The 21349-nt window shown below is 42.2% G+C and overlaps 1 protein-coding gene across 1 annotated transcript; it reads left to right on the top strand.

The window, feature by feature from the left end:
• The first annotated feature begins 8474 nt into the window (after positions 1–8474).
• On the top strand, positions 8475–20558 carry serinc2 (serine incorporator 2). Its single transcript, XM_080787886.1, has 10 exons — positions 8475–8663; positions 12281–12442; positions 12944–13125; positions 14342–14421; positions 15140–15277; positions 16659–16828; positions 17497–17587; positions 17731–17878; positions 18461–18676; positions 19201–20558. Exons 1-10 carry the CDS (start codon positions 8625–8627, stop codon positions 19337–19339), a joined length of 1365 nt encoding a protein of 454 aa, XP_080644012.1. The 5' UTR covers positions 8475–8624; the 3' UTR covers positions 19340–20558.
• Positions 20559–21349: the final 791 nt, after the last annotated feature.

Below are 21349 nucleotides of genomic sequence, written 5' to 3'. Positions count from 1 at the left end.
ACTGAGATAGTCCACGCCGGACCCCCATCTGAACATCTTGTTAAAATGTAGGGTTAAAGTGGTTTTCTGGGGACTGCCTGTGTGTGTATGTGTGTGTGTGTGTGATCACGCTGCCTAATAGCTTCTTTTGGGCTTGTTTTCATAGACGTCAGCGGCGCTTGTTTCTCTTGCACAATCTGGCAACGCTGGGCTCTGTCCATCCGTGGGAAGCAGACACTAATTGACAGTCCCCATTGAAAAGCCATTGAAATGATAATTGTAGCTTTCTGCTCCTCCTCTGGCATAGCAGGCTCTCAACTAAACAAGCTCTTCAGATGCTCAAGAAAAACATTTTAGGGGTTATAGAACACGCATGCATGCACGCACACACACACACACACACACACACACACACACACACACACACACACACACACACACACACACACACACATGAATACTGGAAATAGCCGATTTTCTATTTCCACCAAACCAAAGGTTTGAAAATATATGAACATTTCTTGTGACCGCAGGTCGCATTTGCTATGAAAATGTGCAATTCCCAAGCCCATATGTATGGAGATATCTGATGTCATCAATATTGGCCAGCAACTGACCTCAAATCTCAACCCTTAGATCTCCATATATGGATATATGTCAGAACCTGTTCTGACATTCCATATGTTGATCCGTCCCCATCCATCCTTCCTCTTTGATGTCTCCCTTTTGACTGATACCTGTCCATTCAAACTCTAGACGGGCCTGCCCCAAAGTTACCGATACTAGTGCAGCCGCAACCGGCAGCCGGAGAAAACTAGAGTTCTCAGGCCCGAAAATGAAAGGCTCATACATAGTCTGGATTTTCGGTGTGTGTGTGTGTGTGTGTGTGTGTGTGTGTGTGTGCGTGTGCGCACAAACACACACACACACACACACACACACACACACACACACACACACACACACACACACACACACACTGAAAGCTACAAACTGACACCCAGAGCAGTCCCCACTGTATCCATTATCATTCTGATCATCTGGCTGTCTCAGAGAGTGTGACATTTCTTGCGAGTCACAACGGTAGCAGACAGAGATGAAAGCAGCATGGTCAAATGGCAGCGGGCCATATAGGTCACACGATAAAGGCCACAAACACTGATTTGGTGACGTTTATGGGGTCCGGTCGATACAGAGCAATAATGACTGACCAGCGCCATTATCTCCCTCCATGTGACAACCCGTGAGTCGATGTGACCTGGATTCACAGCGCTGTGCAGACAACCAGTGGTGGAAAAAAGTACTCATTTTGTCAAACTGAGGGCGACTTATTTAAACATTATGATGGCACCATTTCTGTCTACTCACTCTGTGTCCCAGAGGAGGGCTATGGACAGTCCAGAAACCTGCCTACCAATGGCATCATCGATGGGGATTCAAAATTATTGTAAACATTAGCTTTTCTCATCCTCAGACATTAGCGTGATAAAATAGATGACATTGCTCTGTGGAAGGAACTGAGTGAGTAGTGTCATCTTACTGTATGACTTTGAGCATTAGTGAAGACCAATTATATGAAGGCAGGTTGAAAATGGGTGACATGATCCATTTAGCCCTAACACGTTATTATTATACCTTTCAATACAGGAACACCTTTGTGTAACATTAGGTGTTGCTATATATATATATATATATATATATATTATATATATATATATATATATATATATATATATATATATATATATATAGTCGCTGTGGACAAAACGGGGAGCTTCTATTTCAGCAGATCTACAAGCTATTTTGAATAGTGTCACATACATTACATACGGTATTCGCCTAATCACAATTATTTTAGATAATCACAATTATTTTCCAGACGTTTCGAACATTTTCCAGAAGTAGTGGAAAGGTATCAGCTATTTCCACTATTACAATATTTCGAAGGTATACAATTACTAAACATGTCAGATTGTCAGTGCAATTATGTGTATGACAGCTAATCACCAGATAAAATGTCATAATCGTGACAGCCCTATGTTGCACCTTTCTTTTGGTTCCAGGAGTGTTTTCTGCTCAGCAAACCATGGAGAGACAAGGTTACTTCAAGGGCCGATGGTATGTGCACCATCTGTGAGCCAATTCACTCTAGAATGTCAATGAAACACTGGCACATAAACAGCTCTATTCCAAGACGAAGGGTTAAAACCACTCCCCCTTTGAAATCACATTTCATTCATTGAATGCAATGTGATTTCAAGGGGAGTGGTTAACCAGGCTAAACCTAACTTAGAACCTTGAATGCAATGTGATTTCAAAAGGGGAGTGATTCACCATAGGCTAAACCTAACCTAGAACCTTCCATAACCTGAAACCTAACAGAACCTTAATGTTATTTTTTTCTGCTCACGGCACATCGCAATACTACTTGTTGTGAGATTAAAGATTGGCTATTTCGCTATTTTAGAAAGTAATAAGTTGTTACCAGAACTCAGGATTAGTACCACCTCCTGAGCAGGGCAGGACAGGGGACCCCCCACTATTCATGCCCACAGTCCCCACTCTGACCAGTAGGGGCGAGTGCTTCAACGTTGGAGAGCCTCCGTGGGGGCTTGAGTATAATGGAAGTATAAGAAAGAGGCCTAATTCCTTTCCAATACGGCTGCTGTGCATAGAACCTATTGACCCTTGAGAGTGTATACAGGCCTACAGATGGAACGAACCACTCTCTCCTCCTGTAATGTGTGCCCGTTTCCAGGCCGGGATGATGATGAGAGGTCATTTATGGCAATTAAATTGTAACAGCTGAGAGGGCAATTGTCCCGTCACCCGTATCGGGGTGGGGGGGGGGGGGGGGAATCAGCAACACAATACTTTTGATTCATCTAGTGACCATTATCATTATGATGACAGATTTCACTGAATTCTTTATTACAGTGCTATTCAACCCTTTTCATATCAAGGCCCATTATTTATTTGGCATTTGAGCCGCACGGCCGGACCACCACCATTTGATGAGATTTAGCCTAGCAGACCAAAAACTAAAGAATATTTTGTTATCATTGGATACGATTTTATCCACAATTCCATGCTGTATTGATGTGGTACCAATACATAATACGAGAGATTACAGGCAAACGTTGATCAAAATAACAATTATTTTACATTCTGTAATGTTGTAGTCTTCTTGAAAATGAATGTACAGGTCCACATTTGGTCCTTGGACCAATGGTTGAGAACCACTATTAGTCAGAAATGTAAACAACACGTGGTGCAGTCAGACAGAAAGTCTCAGTCTACAGCAGAGGTAGGCAACCTTAGGCACTGGTGCCAACATTGGCACAGCAAAGAGTGATCACTGGCTTGTGTGAGAGAGAGAAGATTTTTATTTAAAAACTAAATATTTAAAAAAAGGTTTAGTCGGAAATTAAGTCCAGTCTCATGAGTATGCAAATTACATCCTGCATATAATTCCACATTCATTCAAACTCACATTCATTGAACTCTGCATGTACAGGGAGAGACTCTGGGAGATAGTGGGTTATTGAGTCTAATAATCAATCATACATCCTGATGTGAAAGAAGATATTTTTAAACAAGAAGAAAAATAAATAAATATTGCCATGTGTATGGACAATCAAAATCAGATGGACACTGACTATTAAGAAAATAAAAACATGGCACTTAATGTCAAAAAGGTTGCCAGCCCCTGGTCTACAGTCTACGTTATGGGGGCATGGTGGACACCATGCATAGCTGTACATTTTTGGAGGGTAGGCCTACTTTTGTTTTAAAGCTCACAATCTGAGAACCCTTCAGCAAATAAAGGACGTTAGTCACAGTGATCTGGAGAGACTATAGCAAGCTCATGACTTTCACTCTGCTACATTTCAAATATAAATATTGTAGCCTACGTTTTGATTTCTGGAAAAAATGAAGTGAATTAAGAAAATGTACTTTGTAATGTGTACTTTTGAATAGGCCTATACTTGGTCCTATATACACTGTCCACCACTTTGTGGGTAGCCTAATATGCGGCTGTAATATGTAGCCATTAAAATAAAATAAAAACACCTATTTGCCAACGCCTGTATTTGCCACAGTTGTATAGCCTACACCACATCTAGCTTTTTAAGCTATAACTAATTTCATCCACCCTTGACTGAATAGTTGCATTAGGCCAATACGTTAATAACAATAATACATAGCTAGCCCATGTGTGTTACACATGTATGCATATTCGGTCAATAATGCCCCCAAACCGAGAGACGACAGCATAGCAACCAAATGCACTGAGCCTTTATCTAATAGCCTACAGTTGCATTACACTTTGACAATATGTATAGGCTATGCATTAGATTAGCCTACTGTCACTGTTGCGATGTTGTTGTTCTTAATTTCTGTGTCTGTAGACAAAGAATAAACGCCATTCATTCTTCCCATTACGTCTAGATAATTCATATTCTAAAATCAATGTCATTGTGGATACATGGCTTGACATGCATTTAATAGCCTACACCTGTGGAGTGTGTAGCCTATTATAAGCGACGGGGTTGATGACGGGTTGTCGCTCGCCGACAAGAGAAAATCTCCAAGCCATAAAGCGTCGCGGAACGTGGCTTTATAGCTTGGATATCTGCTTTTGCCGACAAACGACACATACCGCCGTAAGATGACTAATAAATATTTTATAACTCTATGGTAATACATTATGTTTTAAACGGATTACATGTGCGCAATAACGATAAAGGAATGGCACTCACCAAATGCGTTGCGTGCGCCTTGAGGGGAAAAACAAAACAAAGCTTGTTCCCAAAAGTTGGAACTATCCTCCGCTCACCATCGTCTCCTTGTGCGTGAAATTATTAATTATTGGTTGCATTAGGACTCATTTTAACATGAATACAATGACTATAGGCCTACTGTTAACTACGGCTGACATTCGTTAAATATCCTCCTAAATTAAACGGGGAGCAGAGCGCACGCAGGTTGCCCAGGTTCATTGTACAAATCCACAGGAGCGCAACTGGCTGAGAGGCGCAAACCAGTATGCTGTTTTTTTTGTGGAGGGGGTGCACCGTTAGACGGAGCAAACTATAAATCGCCAAATGGCCGAAATGCACTAGTTCTCTTGTCATTGTATTGCACATAAATCACGTAATTTGCTCAAATATTTCAGTCACACGGTGCATTTTTGCGTCGTGTGTCGCATAGAAAAGGATAGCGTGGGGACACCCCCGCGGTGTTTCATCCAGATGGTAGCGTCCCCATATTGTCCAATCGCCCGGCCTGGGCTCCATAGCTGGGCTCCATAAACCCACTCTGCATAAACCTATATGCTCCTGCCTGGTTTAGCTGCCTGATGGCTTTATTATGTGAAATGTGCGGCTCTTATCTCTCAAGTCTCAACAGGTTGTTTGCACCTTTTGTAATCACATATTTATTTATATTGATTACGGACGCTGTTATCTCACAGTGAGCTACTGTATCTCAAACGTCGTCAAATCTGCATGGCCCCAATTAATCAGTGGTTTCCAACACTGCCAGGCCCAGGCCATGTCCCGACTCCCCTGCAGTTGTTTATACCAATGAGTGAGTAAACAGTGGTTCTCAAAGTGGGGTTGGGGACCCCCAGGGGTCCTTGAGCAGGTTCCATGCACTGCCTCTTTCTCAGTGGCCGGCCCCAAACTCTGTAACAGTCTGCCCTTGCGGATTAGGTCTGCTCGCTCCCTAGGAGCTTTCAAGTCCTCTCTTAAAACTATTGTTTTTGTCCATGGCTTTTAACTCTATTTGATTCTTGCTCTATTGTAGGCCTACTACAATTAACTGCTGTTGCTCTTTTGTTTGTGTTGTTATACCATGCTATTTTTTGTCTTATTTTTCTTTTACCTGATCCTGTACAGCACTTTGGTTGACCCTTGGTCTTTGTAAATGTGCTTTATAAATAAAGTTTGATTTGATTTGACTCAGACTGGAGGTCGGCAGCAAATGCATGTGATTTACCTCTCTGGTTAAGAGAATCTGCTAAATGCTTAAATTATATTAAACTTAACTTAACTTAATACTTGGAGGCCAGTCTGGAGCAGTACGTGGTACTACATGTATGTATACTGCACCGCGTAGGCTACAATGGTGTTGTTGTGGTATTTTCTTTTTTACTTTCTTTTTTTATTTTCAAGGCTTCCTTGACTATTTCCAATTTTTTTACTTCACTATAGGCCTATACATCTCGGATCCAAATATTGTACTTTTACTTTGAGAACTCAAGTTACTTTTCTTTGACTACAAAACATACAATACCCATTCAGTCCTATACATTTCGGCCAGTTGAAAATAGCTGATCTACAAATGATTTTCATGAATTTTAGACATTTCAAAACATTGATTCTGCATACACAGATTCTATATACATACACAAACAATTGAATTAAATTTGAATTCCGGACTTTTGATACTTTTACATAAAGGACAACTTTCATGATAAATGTCTTTATGTGATGTATTCCCATGCTTTTGTTCTTGCTTAATGTAAGTCGCTCTGGATTAAGAGCGTCTGCTAAATGCCTAAATTGTAAATTGTAACTTGTTTCAACCAAGGTTCATGTTATTAGAGAAAGTAAAAAATTAGTGTTATTATTATTATTTATTTGCTGCTTTCCTTAGTTTTAGCGATTTTACCAAAATCGTATTTCTTTTAATATGATTTACAATAGTCCTACTATACTGGACCCCAAGAAATTACATCTGGCCACAAAAGATCACGGGATCTATTGAATCTGAAGGGGGAGGTGACAAACTGACATATTGAGCCTACGACACAGTATGGCATCCCCGCAGTACTCTACCTTGGTATTCCAAGACCTTCAGCTCTCACTGGACTGGATCGCACTTCGCAGCCGAGTGTACGCCGGCGCCCGGCTGGGGATGACGATCAGCTTCTCCAAATCTGAGACCATGGTTCTCAGCAGGAAATCGGTGGATTGTGCAGTCCAGGTATAGGGAATGAGGCATTACCCCAGGTGAAGGAGTTTAAGTATCTCGGGGTCCTGTTCATGAGTGAGGGGAGGACGGAGAAGGAGATCAGCCAGAGAATTGGAGCAGCAGGGACGGTATTGCAGTCGCTGTACCGCACTGTTGTGGTGAAGCCCGAAGCCCGAAGTGTGGGTCATGATCGAAAGAATAAGGTCACAAATACAAGCCGCCGAAATTAGTTTTCTAATGCCAGTGGCTGGCATCTCCCTTAGAGATAGGGTGAGAAGTTCAGAGAGACTCTGAGTAGAGTCGCTGCTTCTTCGCTTGGAAAGGAGCCAGAGGTGGTTCGGGCATCTGGTTAGGATGCCTCTAGGGCGTTTCCCTAGGGAGGTCCTTGAGGCACGTCCCACTGGCAGGAGACCCCGGGGCAGACCACGGCGCAGTTGGAGGAAACATATCGACTCACTGGCCTTGGAACGTCTCGGGATCAGTGGCGTTTCCAGAAATTACATTTTGGGCATGCAGGCAAGAATTACATTTTGGGCAGGCAAGATGTGTTAATTGTCGTGCCCGTGCACAATCGTATAGCCCTAAAGGTTTTCAAAGAGATATAACTGCCAGACGAGTAGGATACAAAGGCTGAAAGGCATGTGATTGAGGGTCGCGCTCTACCGCAACGGCCAATCAGCTGTCCACTAATAGCTCTCAGGTCTTGTTTTTGTCCTCTCTTTTTTTCTCATTGTATGGATTTTGGCCAGGCCTTATTGTAGAATAGATACACACTGCTCGGGATCCTCCAGGAGGAAGTCACTAATGTTGTTCTGCCCGACCCGACTACGGATAACGGATAATCGGTTGGATGGATGGATATAGCTAGGGCCTATATAGTAAGTAAGTATATGTAGCCTTGCCGACCTCCTGCTTCTGTAGCGTGAGGCAGCTTGATGTACAAGTACACCCCCTGGACAAATGCAGTGAGCACTTACTATGAGACCTAGCAGATCATGTCTGTGTGTGTGTGTCCCCCCTTTGTGCCCATATATGGAGCTGAGTGATTTGTTTGTGATTGATGCAACACACTCCATATTTGGACGTATAGCTTTGGGGACTCCTTATATGGTTATGGCTAAGTTAAAAACTTAACTTAAAAATAACTTAACTTAAAAAAAAAATAACTTAAAAATAAATCTTTAAAAAAACCCAAATATGTACGAGCTGCGTTCGCTTCCCGCGTTTGCGCGTTTTACTGGTATGTTGCAGGGATTATGTAGAAATGGTCCATTTCACATTTCATACCACAATGTTTTTATTTAATTCATTATCTTCAAGTGGAATATTTTATTCTTTCTTTCTTTCTTTCTTTCTTTCTTTCTTTCTTTCTTTCTTTCTTTCTTTCAGTAGGAAAGTTTACAAACAGAATATTTACCCAAAGTGTGTGGTATCAGTTTAGTGTAGAATAATGACGTAACGACGTTACACCAAAAGCAGTTTCCTATCTTAAAACACATATAAGCCCTACAGGCGCCGCCGCCGCTACAGGCTACAGCTACAACAGCTGCTTCCATCCAGACCAGAAGTGCGTCGTCGTTGGATTCTTATAAACTTACGCAGTAAACTTCAGGTTTCGTGTTAAAACACATTATTGTAAAAGCAGGAAGGGTTAAATAAACATCATGGGAGCCTGTATGGCGTTGTGCTCACTGGCCAGCTGTGTAAGTATACGTTTTATTAAGACAAGTAATTTAACAAAAAACTTATCAAAACAAATCGACCTACATTCACGTCGGTTTGTTTAGATTCGCGAGGGTGAACATCGAACACGACACGGTAGGTTTGCTAATCGATTGTTTCATTTACACTTAGTCCCCAATTGACACTATGGAACAAGCAATGTTTTATTGACACTTTCAGTTTTAGTTATTTCCGTAAAAACGCTTTCAAAACTTGATTTCCGGGATTTCCGTTGTTGTTGTGAAACTTGATTTGTGGCGGTGTCTTTGTGTTCTAGGCTAGCTACTATAATGTTCTCCCAAGATAGTTAAAGGTGCTGCAGAGATTTTCTTTTGTTAAAATAAGCTCTGTTGTGATAGTAATCATAGACTGAGAGTGTACATTTTCCCCCAAAACAGGGGTTTCACTTTAAGGTCTTTACAGTAAACAAAGAGAAAACAAACATGTTCAGGTCGGCAGCCACTCGGGATACAATTTTTTATCCAATCAGGGGAGAGAAAACTCATACAGTGATAAGCAAGTGAATTTGGATTTGGAAGCTATGAAATTGTAGAAATGAACAGACAAAGGAAATGGAAGAGCCTCAGCCAGGAAGACTGATAAATGGGTACTCTTGTATGACATTTTGTTTTTATAGAGCTGGAGAGACAATAACACAAAATAACAAACAACAAAACATTGGTTTTGGTCAGGTAAAGACAATGTCAGTAACTCCAATTCTATCTATTTAAACAAACGCATCATATTGTGTGACTTCTATCGATTGCAAAGAATCGATTACATTTACACTTCATCTCTATGTGTCGTATCTCTGCATGCTCGTCAAGGCGTGAGTTTGTCCATATTTGGTCAAATAGAAATATCTATGCATTTTCCAATGAATCATTGTGTTTACTTATTTATACCATAATAATAATTTATAAAGGACAAATCCTGTGCTATACATGTGTACATTTCACACATATATTTGGTTAAATAGTTACTGGTGTTGTACAGTACTATGCACGCAAACGGAAGTGGGGAGGAGGCTTCACTTACGCTTTATCGCTTGCTTGTGATCAGAGCTTCGGTTCTCCAGACTGTATGACGGATGCATTAGAAAATTGCGAGAGGCAACAATCTGGCGATGCGAGACTATGAATGTGTTAAGCCTTAACCCATTCCTTAACCGTTAAGGGGATGAGAGTGATGTCATTATAGTAGGCCTATTTTAATGATGGGTTGGGATAACGGTGATGTCACAAAGTTGCTTCACACACAGCTTAGTAAGGTCTGCCGTGTCTGTCTGTCTGTGTCCGTCTGTCCGCGAGGAGATTTGAACATGGGTGCAAAATAAACGTCTGCCTCCTCACCCCGCTGTGGCTTCCCAGGCCAGTACCTATTTCAAAACAATTACACACACACGCCCCATGATATCAAGCCTTGAATTCATGGAGATTTTTCGTAAGCCAAAAAATTGATGACCAGCGGATGGAGCATTAGTCTTGACAGGTGTCCCGCATGTTGGACATGCGCTGCTCCTGTGCTTGCGGTTATGGTTAGGTTAAGGTTTGAGGTAGGTTGTCGTTTGTCGGACCAATGACTAGTCTGGACTACTGTACTGCACCCAGGAAAATGCCTTGAATTCATGGAGATTTTTCCTAAGCTAATAAATTGATGACCGGCAGAGACTCAAACTGACAAAACTTATTGGCTCAGTTATGTGGAAAAAACTAAAAAAGAATATAATTCAAGGCTTCATGGGGAGTATAATTGATAGAAAATAAATATTTTTTGGGTTTAACTCAGAGAGAGAGATAATTCCTTACAGGATGAGAGGGAGACAGAGAGCTCAGCATCAATTCAGGGTTGATGTGTGTCGGACCGGTGCATCATCAATTCAATAGTTGTTTGTCTAGAAGGATACAGCGAGAGGAGACAAGGTTGTCATGACAGCAGTATACACACTGGGTTGTGCTAATCGTTGCTGTCGCGTGGGAACCTCGTATGACCAAAATATCACTTGAGAAATGAGAATAAAGAGCCTGTGTTCCGATCAAATGTAGGTATTATTTTAGTCGCAAGCTTCGTTCACAACCTCTAATTCATCTTCTAAAAAAAGACTACCTTTTTTCACTGATAAACTAAATTAACACTAAATTATGAATACATATATTGACAATTTCATTAATAAATGAAAACGAAACTAAAATGTTAGCGAGGGACTAGTAGAGAAGAGATCAAATTTTATGCTCGAGTCATTTTATGCTTGGTTGCGTGCGGGCATCGACATGTTGCTGTGTGTGCAAAGTCACAGTCATTGCAGGGCAGGCCATGCATCCATGCCCCCCCCCCCCCCACACACACACACACACACCTCCCAGAGGGCTATCCATCAGTTTAACAACAGCGTGAGTCACTGTCCTGTGCTGTCGTCCTAAATCGTCCTCTGTGTGTGTGTGTGTGTGTGTGTGTGTGTGTGTGTGTGTGTGTGTGTGTGTGTGTAGGGGGGTGTATTACTATACTTGTTGGAACCAAATGTCCCCACAAGTAGTAGAATTTGAGAAACAGACATTATTGTGAGGACCATTTTTCTGTTTTTCACTTATTTTATCATCTATTTTAAAATCTTCTTAGACACGTTAGGATTTGGATTTGATACTTCGATGTCTGGTTTAGGGATTAGAGATGGCCCAGATAGGCCCAGAGTTCTGCCTCATTTGCACTTGGTTGAGCGCTGGTGTAGACTATCTGTAAGCTTGTAAACTGTAAAAAGCTGGCAGATCTGCTGCGAACATTACATTGAATACATTCATAAATTAGCAGTCCTAAAATGTTGATGCCCTATTGCCCTTACTGTGTGTGTGTGTGTGTGTGTGTGTGTGTGTGTGTGTGTGTGTGTGGCTCAGCTCCCCATCTCCTGTCCAAATTAATGCTGCCGTAAATAAAAGGAGCACTTCACCCATTTTAAACCTTATCTTCCTATAATTGGTCCTCATTATAAGATGGCACAATTTCTACTTACTCTGTGTCTCAGAGGAGTGCTGTGGACGGTTCACAGACCCTGATACTAGTGACATCATCATTGGGAATTCCAAGCTCAGTTCTCGTCCTTGAAATGTGAGTTCTGAAAACGGCATGCTTGCATGTCACTGTCTAGTAGGCATGTTTCTGAACTGTCCACTGTCCACAGCACTCCTCTGTAGACAGAGCGAGTAGGTGTAATGGTGCCATCTTAGCATTAGTGAGGATCAATTATATGATTAGATAAGGTTCAACAGGGGGTGAAGTGCCCATTTTTAAACCTCTGTCGGGCTGCCACAATCCCACCAAATAAGTGCTATTAACAATTTAATTGTGTTTTGGGCATTGAACATTGGAACATATAAACACCTTCAATACCATAAATTAAAAATAGTGGAATGGAAATCTACTCTCATCTACAAGCAAAGCTATGAATAGAAATTTAATTTGTTTGCCTTTCAGGCTTTGTAACGAAAAGGCTCACACTGCACAGGCCAGATATGACAAATAACTGAAAAATATGCCAAAACATTACTGGCATTTTTATGAATTTTATACTTTGTGACAACCGTGTGTGTGTGTGTGTGTCCTGCAGGCCTCCTGTCTGTGTGGATCAGCACCCTGTCTGCTGTCCTCATGCTGCCCAGCGTCCTTCAGTTCCACCGTCACCCGTCTGGCCTTCTCCTTCCTGTTGCTGCTGGGCACCTTCCTGTCTGTCATCATGATCCTACCAGGCATGGAGACACAGCTGAAGAAGGTCTGTCTGTCTGTTATTTTTTTCTCATTACATTTTTATTTGTTTCAAGTAAAAACACAGTACAATCATTTTAAAACGCACACTGCGCTGACTGCGCCCAGCGATTTTTAAAATATTCATTTTGTTTTTGTGTCCGTCTGTCTCACGTTGACTCTCGCAATTTCCAAATGCTTCCATCATACAGTCTGGAGCAACGGAAGTTCTATCATGAGTAAAATATAAAGCGGAAGTGGAGCCTCCTCCCCACTTCTTTACAGTCGCACAAATTCATACTAATATAAATAGAAATCATCTAAGCATATATAGCTTGTAGCTTAGCAGAAAAGGAAATAAAATAATAAGCTCTAAAGAACGGAAATGGCAGCTTCCTTACTCGGATTTCGGGAGGTGTATTTCCAGACTAGCATTCAGAGATTGTGGAATAGTTGTCTGGATACTGGATAATAGTCTTGTCTGTCTGGGTGGTACCTGGCATTAATTTCTGTGTTTCTATCCAACCAGATTCCAGGTTTCTGTGTGGAGGGCACGCAGCTGGTCCCCGGCCATGTGAACTGTGATCTCGTGGTGGGCTACAAGTCTGTGTACCGTGTGTGCTTCGCCATGACCTGCTTCTTCTTCCTGTTCTCCGTCATCATGATCCGTGTCCGCAGCAGCAAGGACCCCCGAGCCGCCATACAGAACGGGTACACACACACACACACACACACACACACACACACACACACACACACACACTCGCACACTCACTCGCACACTCACTCACACTCTCTCTCTCTCTCTCTCTCTCTCTCTCTCTCTCTCTCTCTCTCTCTCTCACTCGCACACACTCTCTCTCTCTCTCTCTCTCTCTCTCTCTCTCTCTCTCTCTCTCTCACTCTATGGAAACAATGCTTCCCTCTTCTGGTCATAATAGCACAGTGCTCCTCCACATTGTGAACAGCCAGGGACTACCACCCAGTGATGTAGCCTAGGTTTTTTTTCAGATGTCCCTGCGCAACATGCACAAATATAGGCTTGCACGTGGTCAGTGGATGAAATGATTAGCACGACATACTATGTATATAGTGTAAAACGGTAGAACATACCACTGCTACCACCCAGACTTAAATTGGGCTCAGGCAGTGTACATTCTGCCGACTAAAACCTTGGCGAAAATGTTTCACTGACAAAAAAACGAATCAATGATGACTAAAACTAAGACTAAATATACTGACGATATCGTCATCAGATACAAACTAGACTAAAATGTTGGGAATGGACTAGTCACGTGGACAGAAGATCCAGTGGAAATAAGACAAGTCATTTTTATACCTGGTTGCACGAGCGTACTGAGAAAAATAGCCGAATTACAAGCTCACATCTACGAGTAGATCAACAAGTTTCTGCACACATAAAGTATAAGGCCAACAAGGCCCACCAACATAACATTTAGTCAACTAAATCAACTGTAGATTTAAGAGTCTAAATCTTTAGTCAACTAAAACTAGACAAAGTAAGACATTGCTATCAAAATTAACACTGCGTGACACAGCTTAAATTGTGATATCTGTCAGGTGAAAGAAGCACTTGTTTCTTTATTTAGTAACGAACGCTCCTCTCAACCGGCCGGTCTCAATCATAACATTACGTTACATAACATTGGGTGTCTCTAAAGATTTCTGTTACCTGCTTCCTGTTACCTGGTCATGTGACCAATAGGTGACAGCAGTGTGTGTGACAGTAAATACTCGTGTATGACTAGTTCTTCTACATTTCATGAGCTTTCACTAGTCAGGTTTCACAAAAACAGACCCTTGCATTGCTCCAGTTGAAAACCTCTTTTCTCACTGCCCGGAAATCAGTGATTGTTTTAAGACGAGGGGTGTAATGAAATGGATTTGTCTCTGTGTTGACACTCAGATTCTGGTTCTTCAAGTTTCTCATCCTGGTTGGCATCACTGTTGGAGCCTTCTTCATTCCTGATGGAACCTTCACTACAGGTATATACTGTAACGAGGGGTCTTCAATGTTTTTTTTTTCTTTTCTTTTTTTCAGGCCCCTTCTCTGAGAGAGACTACATATTGTACAAGATTGTGTTGCAGATTTGACTTTTTCATAGATTTCATAGATGGCTTTCTTGTATAAATTATTTAATTTGTATTTTTTCTCAGACATTTAACCACTCTGAGGCATTGTGTGAGATAAAAATCTAATCAAATTTAATTTAGAAACTTACTTTGTGATAGGGTTCCCAGTTCACGGTCATGGAATAAATTCATGGAAATGTTGTAATGGATTTACTCAAAATTACTGGAAAACATATTTGGATATTATGCATTGTTTTGGGCTATTGATTTACTGGTAGTTAATAAAAACTTTTTCCAAAACATTTATAACATTACACAAAATATCATGTAACATAAGTTTTTTGCAGAGTGCGCTGCATGATCACAGCCTAATCACAACATGCTGCAGTGTATACCAATCTCAATTATGTGCTTTATTTTTGCTACACTACTTGTCTTTGGGCATTGCACATAGGAGTAAAAGACACAATATTGCGCTGATTGATTGTTATATAGGCCTGGAAATTGGGTATAATTAGTCTGGAAAAGTTTTGGAAATTCATTGGTGAAAATGTGTGGGAACTTTGTGACGTTGTATTTTCTGGTTGCAGTGTGGTACTACTTTATGTGACTGTGTATTTTCTGGTTTCAGTGTGGTACTACTTTGGTGCGATCGGCTCGTTCGTCTTCATCATCATCCAGCTCATCCTGCTGGTGGACTTTGCTCACTCCTGGAACCAGTCCTGGCTTGAGAAGGCTGAGGAAGGCAACTCCAAGTGCTGGTTTGCAGGTAGACCACACAGCAGTACTGTCCGCAGTCCGCACACATGGCTCTCAACAAACACACTGATGTTGTTACCTTAGCCTTGTCCTAACCATTAGGCTTTGAAATAAAATGGGCCTCTTCCTTTCTTAAGGTTGTGTTCCATCCTGATCAAACAGAGTCAGGGACAGTGTTGATATTGGGCATGTTGGTTCACTGGAAACATTCTGCTACACCAGTGGGACTGAATGTGGTCCAGGGACCCTCATGGTTCCTTGAGTGGGTTCCAAATGGCCCCTTTTGGGTCTCTATCTCTATGGTAAATGGTAAATGGTGCATTTATATAGCGCCTTTATCCAAGGCGCTTTACATAGATTGTGCATTACATTCACCCATTCATACACCGATGGCAGCGGAAACCATGCAAGGCACCAACTAGCACATCGGGAGCAATTAGGGGTTCAGTGTCTTGCTCAAGGACACTTCGACAGTAACTCTGGGGGAGCCCGGGTTTGAACTGGCAACCTTGCGGTTCCCATCCAGGCACTCTACCCCTGAGCCACCGCCGCCCCCGAGAGAGAGTTTACAAACAGAAGCACAGTGTCCATTGTCCCAGTCAATTGAGATCATGCCCAGTCTAGCTTCTGAAAGACGGGCGGAAAAAGATTTGTGCCAGATTGACTGATAACAGTTCATTTGGTTCCATTTGTACACACAATCCATGCCAGTACATTACAATAGAAACAGACCAGGTGCCAGCGTTTCTATTGTAAAAGTTAAACTACGCAAAAATGATGTCCTGGCACAGGGGGTTATAGTGCTTAGAACGTAACCTGTCGTTCCTTGGCTTGGATTGAGTTAAGTATAATAGGTCAGACCTGTGAAGGAAGTAAGGAAGAGGCCCAATTTCTTTCCATTATGGCTGCTGTGCATACATACAGCCTATTCCATGTATGAAATGTTTTGCCCTCAATTGTTAAAGAACCATTTGTTTTTAAGGGGGGGGGGAATTATGAAAATTTGACGTTTCTGTTCAACATCATCCAACTGTTTTCATGCAGACTTTGACTTTAACTGTCAGAATACCTAGTGCAGTACCCATTGTGTGGTGGTGGTATTGTATATATTTGGCCCCGGACCCCCGTCTGAAAATGTTTTGTGCCAGGGAACCCCCAGAAGAGAAGATTTGTGTTCAAACCCTTCACAGCACAAAGTGATGTTCTGTACGTGAGCTTGTAGTACACTGCTGAACAGCCAATGTATAAAATATTTATAAAGGGATTAAAATGTATTAACATATTTTGCTGGGGGACCCCCTGGAATCCCCCAATGACTCCTCAAGGCGGTCCACGGACGCCACTTTGAGAACCAACGCTCTACTAAAAAAATAATTGTTGGTTCTTTTCAGCACTGCTGTCGTTCACATTGTTGTTCTTCACGGCGGCCTTCAGTGCCATGGTTCTCCTCTACTTGTTCTACATCCAGCCAGAGGGATGCACGGAGCACAAGGTCTTCATCAGCCTCAACTTCATCTTCTGCATCATCGTCTCCGTCGTGTCCATCCTGCCTAAAGTCCAGGTCATCCACTGCAGACACACCCTGACACTTCTCACGTCATAATGCCTCTATCAGAGCTGCCACTGTCCAGTGTCTTCTTAGCAATTACTTCTCTGAAGAATGGATGTTCTTTTTAAAATAAAGTATAATAATTATAATAACAATGCTACTACTACTACTGTGGGGTGGCTCTGAACACATAACTGCTCCCGATGAGCAGGTTGGTGCCTTGCACGGTTTCCTCCGCCATTGGTTACACAATCTAAGCGCTATATAAATGCACAATTTTACTACTACTATTACTGTCTATTACTACTATTAATAATAATGATGGCAGATTAGAAATTGGCGTTAACATTGTAGGAGAGGTGTGTCCAATATATTGGCCAGTGAGTTTATAAGTAAGAACAGTATGTAAGCAGGTCGGAGAGGCTTATTGTCGGTATCGGCCAGAGCGCGGGAGTCTATCCCAGTTTTACAATGCACTAGAATAGACCTCTGGGAGATGGATTGATGAGGTGGAGCGCAACACCTGCCATCAGCTCCCAGTACTTGCCGCATGACTTGCCAAACCCAAGCAGTGATACTCACAGTTCACCTTTGGGTACTGATTGGTGGGAATGAGGTCACATTCTTTGAACTTGAGGTTCATGTGTTCATGTGATTAATGGTTTTCATTCTCTCAACAGGAAGCTCAGCCCAGTTCAGGTCTGCTCCAAGCGTCCCTCATCTCGGCCTACACCATGTATATCACCTGGTCGGCCATGTCCAACAACCCCGGTGAGTCTCATGCCACGCATCTAAAGGTCATTAAAACCGGGATATCATCTGTGTAATTTTACATTTTTGCGTTGAGAACTAGAGAACCAGGTCTTAATGGGTTAATTTAATGAATTCATTAATGATTATGCATATTTGTCCAGATCGTCAGTGCAACCCCAGTCTGCTCAGTCTGGTCAGTAACAGTCCGACTCCAGCTCCGACCACAGTCCCAGGAGGAGACGTCCAGTGGTGGGACGCGCAAGGCATTGTGGGACTTGTCATCTTCTTCTTCTGTACACTCTATGCCAGGTAATTCTAGGATCAAGCGTGTGACAGCATCTCTAGGATGTGTGTCACGATAATTACATTTTGGGTTAGGCCCTGAACATTGGAACAGATAAATGAAACATTACATTTCTGTAATGGCCTTTAGTCTTTGTAAAATGAAATTGTACAGTTGGTATATATATATAGATATAGATATAGATAGATAGTATAGATATGACAAATAACTTCAAAATATAACAAAATGACAGACATTTAATAACTCTTATTTTCTCGACTTTCTATGCCATGTAGCATTTGAGAGGTGTACATTAAATGTATTAAAGTATCTCTAGTAACTTAAAACTTGCAAACCTGCTTTAAAATCAAATTAAAACTAAACTGAAATTGAAGACTGATGCTGCGTTCTCACGGGCAGATATAAAGATACAGTCTAGAAATAAAAAAGAGTCTGCACACCTTTTTCTGTTTCCAGAAATATATATGTATGCGTGTGTGTATATATATCTTTACATCTGCCCGTGTGAACGCAGCAGGAATGTCAAAACAAAATCAAAATAGAAAACTAGTGAAAAATGCAACCCCCCTCCCCCCCGGGCTCCGCAGCATCCGCTCGTCCAACAACTCCCAGGTGAACAAGCTGATGCAGACGGAGGAGGGCCAGGGCCTGACGGCCGACGACGGGGACGCCACGGGCGAGGACGGTGTGCGGCGTGCCGTGGACAACGAGGAGGACAGTGTCACCTACAGCTACTCCTTCTTCCACTTCAGCCTCTGCCTGGCCTCTCTGTACATCATGATGACCCTCACCAACTGGTACCAGTAAGTACAACAAAAGGGAGTTACAGTACACCACGCCTCAAGCCTGTGGACATTTTAAGCCCTTTTGACCCTCTGACCTGACGAAGATGTGACCAATACATCGAAATGTTGTCATTTTTTTACTTGCACCCTGCTGATTAAAAGGGCTTAAACTGTCTGAGTTGCTCCAGTGCCTTCCTTCTGCTTGGTACAGTAAGTGTTTTCACTCTCTGCCTGGCCTCTGTACACTATGATGACCCTCACCAACTGGTACCAGGGCCTCATTCCTCTCAAAGCTCTGTGATCTACAAGCTCACAGTGTGTGGCGCTGTTACGTGGTTTAGAAAAATACAAATACGAAAACATCATAATTGTACATATTGCACAATTACATGTTTTAGGAAACAGAGTGCTATTGTAGGGGGGCTTCTTTCACGCTGTTTTACAAATCACAGATTGGGACTTGGGACTTTACAAAACATGTCCGTTGTGAGACTTCTTTTTTTGCTATTATTCCTGCTAACACTACGGTCTTCTGCCTCCAGGCCAGACTCTGACTACAGTACCATGAAGACCAGCATGCCGGCGGTGTGGGTGAAGATCTCATCCAGCTGGCTGGGTCTGGCGCTGTACCTGTGGACCCTTGTGGCTCCGCTCATTCTGCCCGAGCGAGAATTCAACTGAAACACCTATAATACAGTCACTACAGTAAAGGCTACGCACACACTGCAGGTAATCTGATTGGAATCGGATCAGATTAGGACATTTGGCTATTTCAAAACAGGTTTGGAACCACATTCCGAGGTGGTTTTGAATTGCGATTCTAATCTTATTCCTAAAGATGTTATCTCAATGAAAAATCATTCTAGATTGGCTATTTCCAGTGAGCGACCCATTCTGCGACAGAGTGTAACTTAAGTGTTACTCACGCCTACATATTTACGTTGTTAGTGCAACAATCAATGCAATAGTTCTATTGGAATACACTATTCCGAACTGATCCCTTGCAAATAACTAGACAATCTGTCCGATCAGATTTGATAACCAAATGGAATTTGCCTGCAGTCTGAACGAAGCCATTGTTGCAAGAGCACATGGTAGTAGCTTTAAATTAATCTGCTTGATTCCTTTTGAAGTCTTTGTATTTGTTACTAATGTGCCTTAATGACTTTAGCTGGACTCTGCTTGATTCACAAGTGATTTAATATGTCTGCCAAATGTATCTTATCTGCTACTGTACATACATTCCTGGTTCCTTATTTTATAGCTCATTTTTATAGTCCGGTTAATTCTTTTCATGGCTGACATCCTTTAGAATTCTAAGTAAATATTTGTCTGATTCAGTTTTCATGTCAATTCAGATAGAGAGATGACTTCCTTCCGCACACCCGGTAGGTAATTTGGAGCAGGTGCGATGATGACGAGGCATATACAATGTGGAAAGGAGAGACGCCACCACTTGCTTGGTTCAGAGCATTTATTTAAGAAGCCTGAGGAAGGTCTCCAGACCGAAACGTTGCTTCTTAAATAAATGCTCTGAACCAAGCAAGTGGCGGTGTGCGGGTGTCTCTCCTTTCTCCATGTTGTAATTCAGAAAAGTATATTCTTTATTTCTATTTCTAGACGTGGATTTATAGTACATATTTTAATATAGTATACTGTTAAGACTTACGTTCTGTAGCATCAAATGTCAAATTGTAAACCAAATGCCTCGATATCAAAGTTGCGATGAAAATATCTCATTGAGTATATTTTAGTCTATCGTGTCCATGACAATAATGCCAAATTGTTTTCCCTCCAAAGAATTGTCAAAAATAACAAATGCTGCCAATCTACAAGCCCACCTTTATATTGCATTCTATTTTGTACCTTCAACATTTAACCAATAAATGTGTAAACGGAAGGAGGACTTCTGTTCCATTTTCTGTGCGTGAGTTCATGAGCATCAAAGAAAGGTGCTTATTTAGAAGCCGAATCACTGAGGATACGTCCCAGGTGCATCCATGTATGTATGTGTTTTGTTTTAGTTATTCTATTTATAGTGACTCATCGGAATAGACTACGTGACAACCAGGAATAGTCTGGTGACCACCGGAGAGACGGGTGATAGCCGGAAAGTAGACGGCACCCGGGAGCAGTATGGGTTGTCGCCCCCAGCCTGTGTCTTCCGTGAGGAAGAAGCCCAACAAACTCACGGTGAGGCCTTTAGGAGGGCCATTCAAGCCTCAAGCGGAGCCTGCAGTACCACCAAGGGCAAAGTGTAGCCTGCGGAACCGTTGCAGCTCGAGAATCCACCATTCCTGAATAAAGTGCCTGGTGCTGGGAGTCTGGTGCAACGTGCAGAGCCTGACCTGGTGAGACGTAGGAGGGGCCTGGACAGGAGTCAACCCACAGAGCCTAGTCCTTCCATGCGCCAGAATGGTACCTTCCAGTCCTGGCAGAGTAGTTCAGGAGGAACGGATTGTGTGGCCCTGGTTTTTCCCTAATGGAACTGATCGAGGGTAGCTACCGGCTGGGTCACCTGAGCGAGGGGTATGATGTTGGGAGACCCGAATTCTCGATGACCTTGGGATACATCAGTGAGGATACGTCCCAGGTGCATCCATGTATGTATTTTGTTTTAGAAGTATTTCATTTTCACACTGGGCAACACACCATAAGAGTGAGCACTAAGGTTGAGAGATGAGGCCTACT

Source organism: Protomyctophum bolini (genome assembly GCF_963924005.1).
Source record: "Protomyctophum bolini genome assembly, chromosome: 17".
Taxonomy (NCBI): domain Eukaryota; kingdom Metazoa; phylum Chordata; class Actinopteri; order Myctophiformes; family Myctophidae; genus Protomyctophum; species Protomyctophum bolini.
Note: the sequence above shows the minus strand (reverse complement) of the source record. Positions and strands in the feature narration are given on the sequence as shown.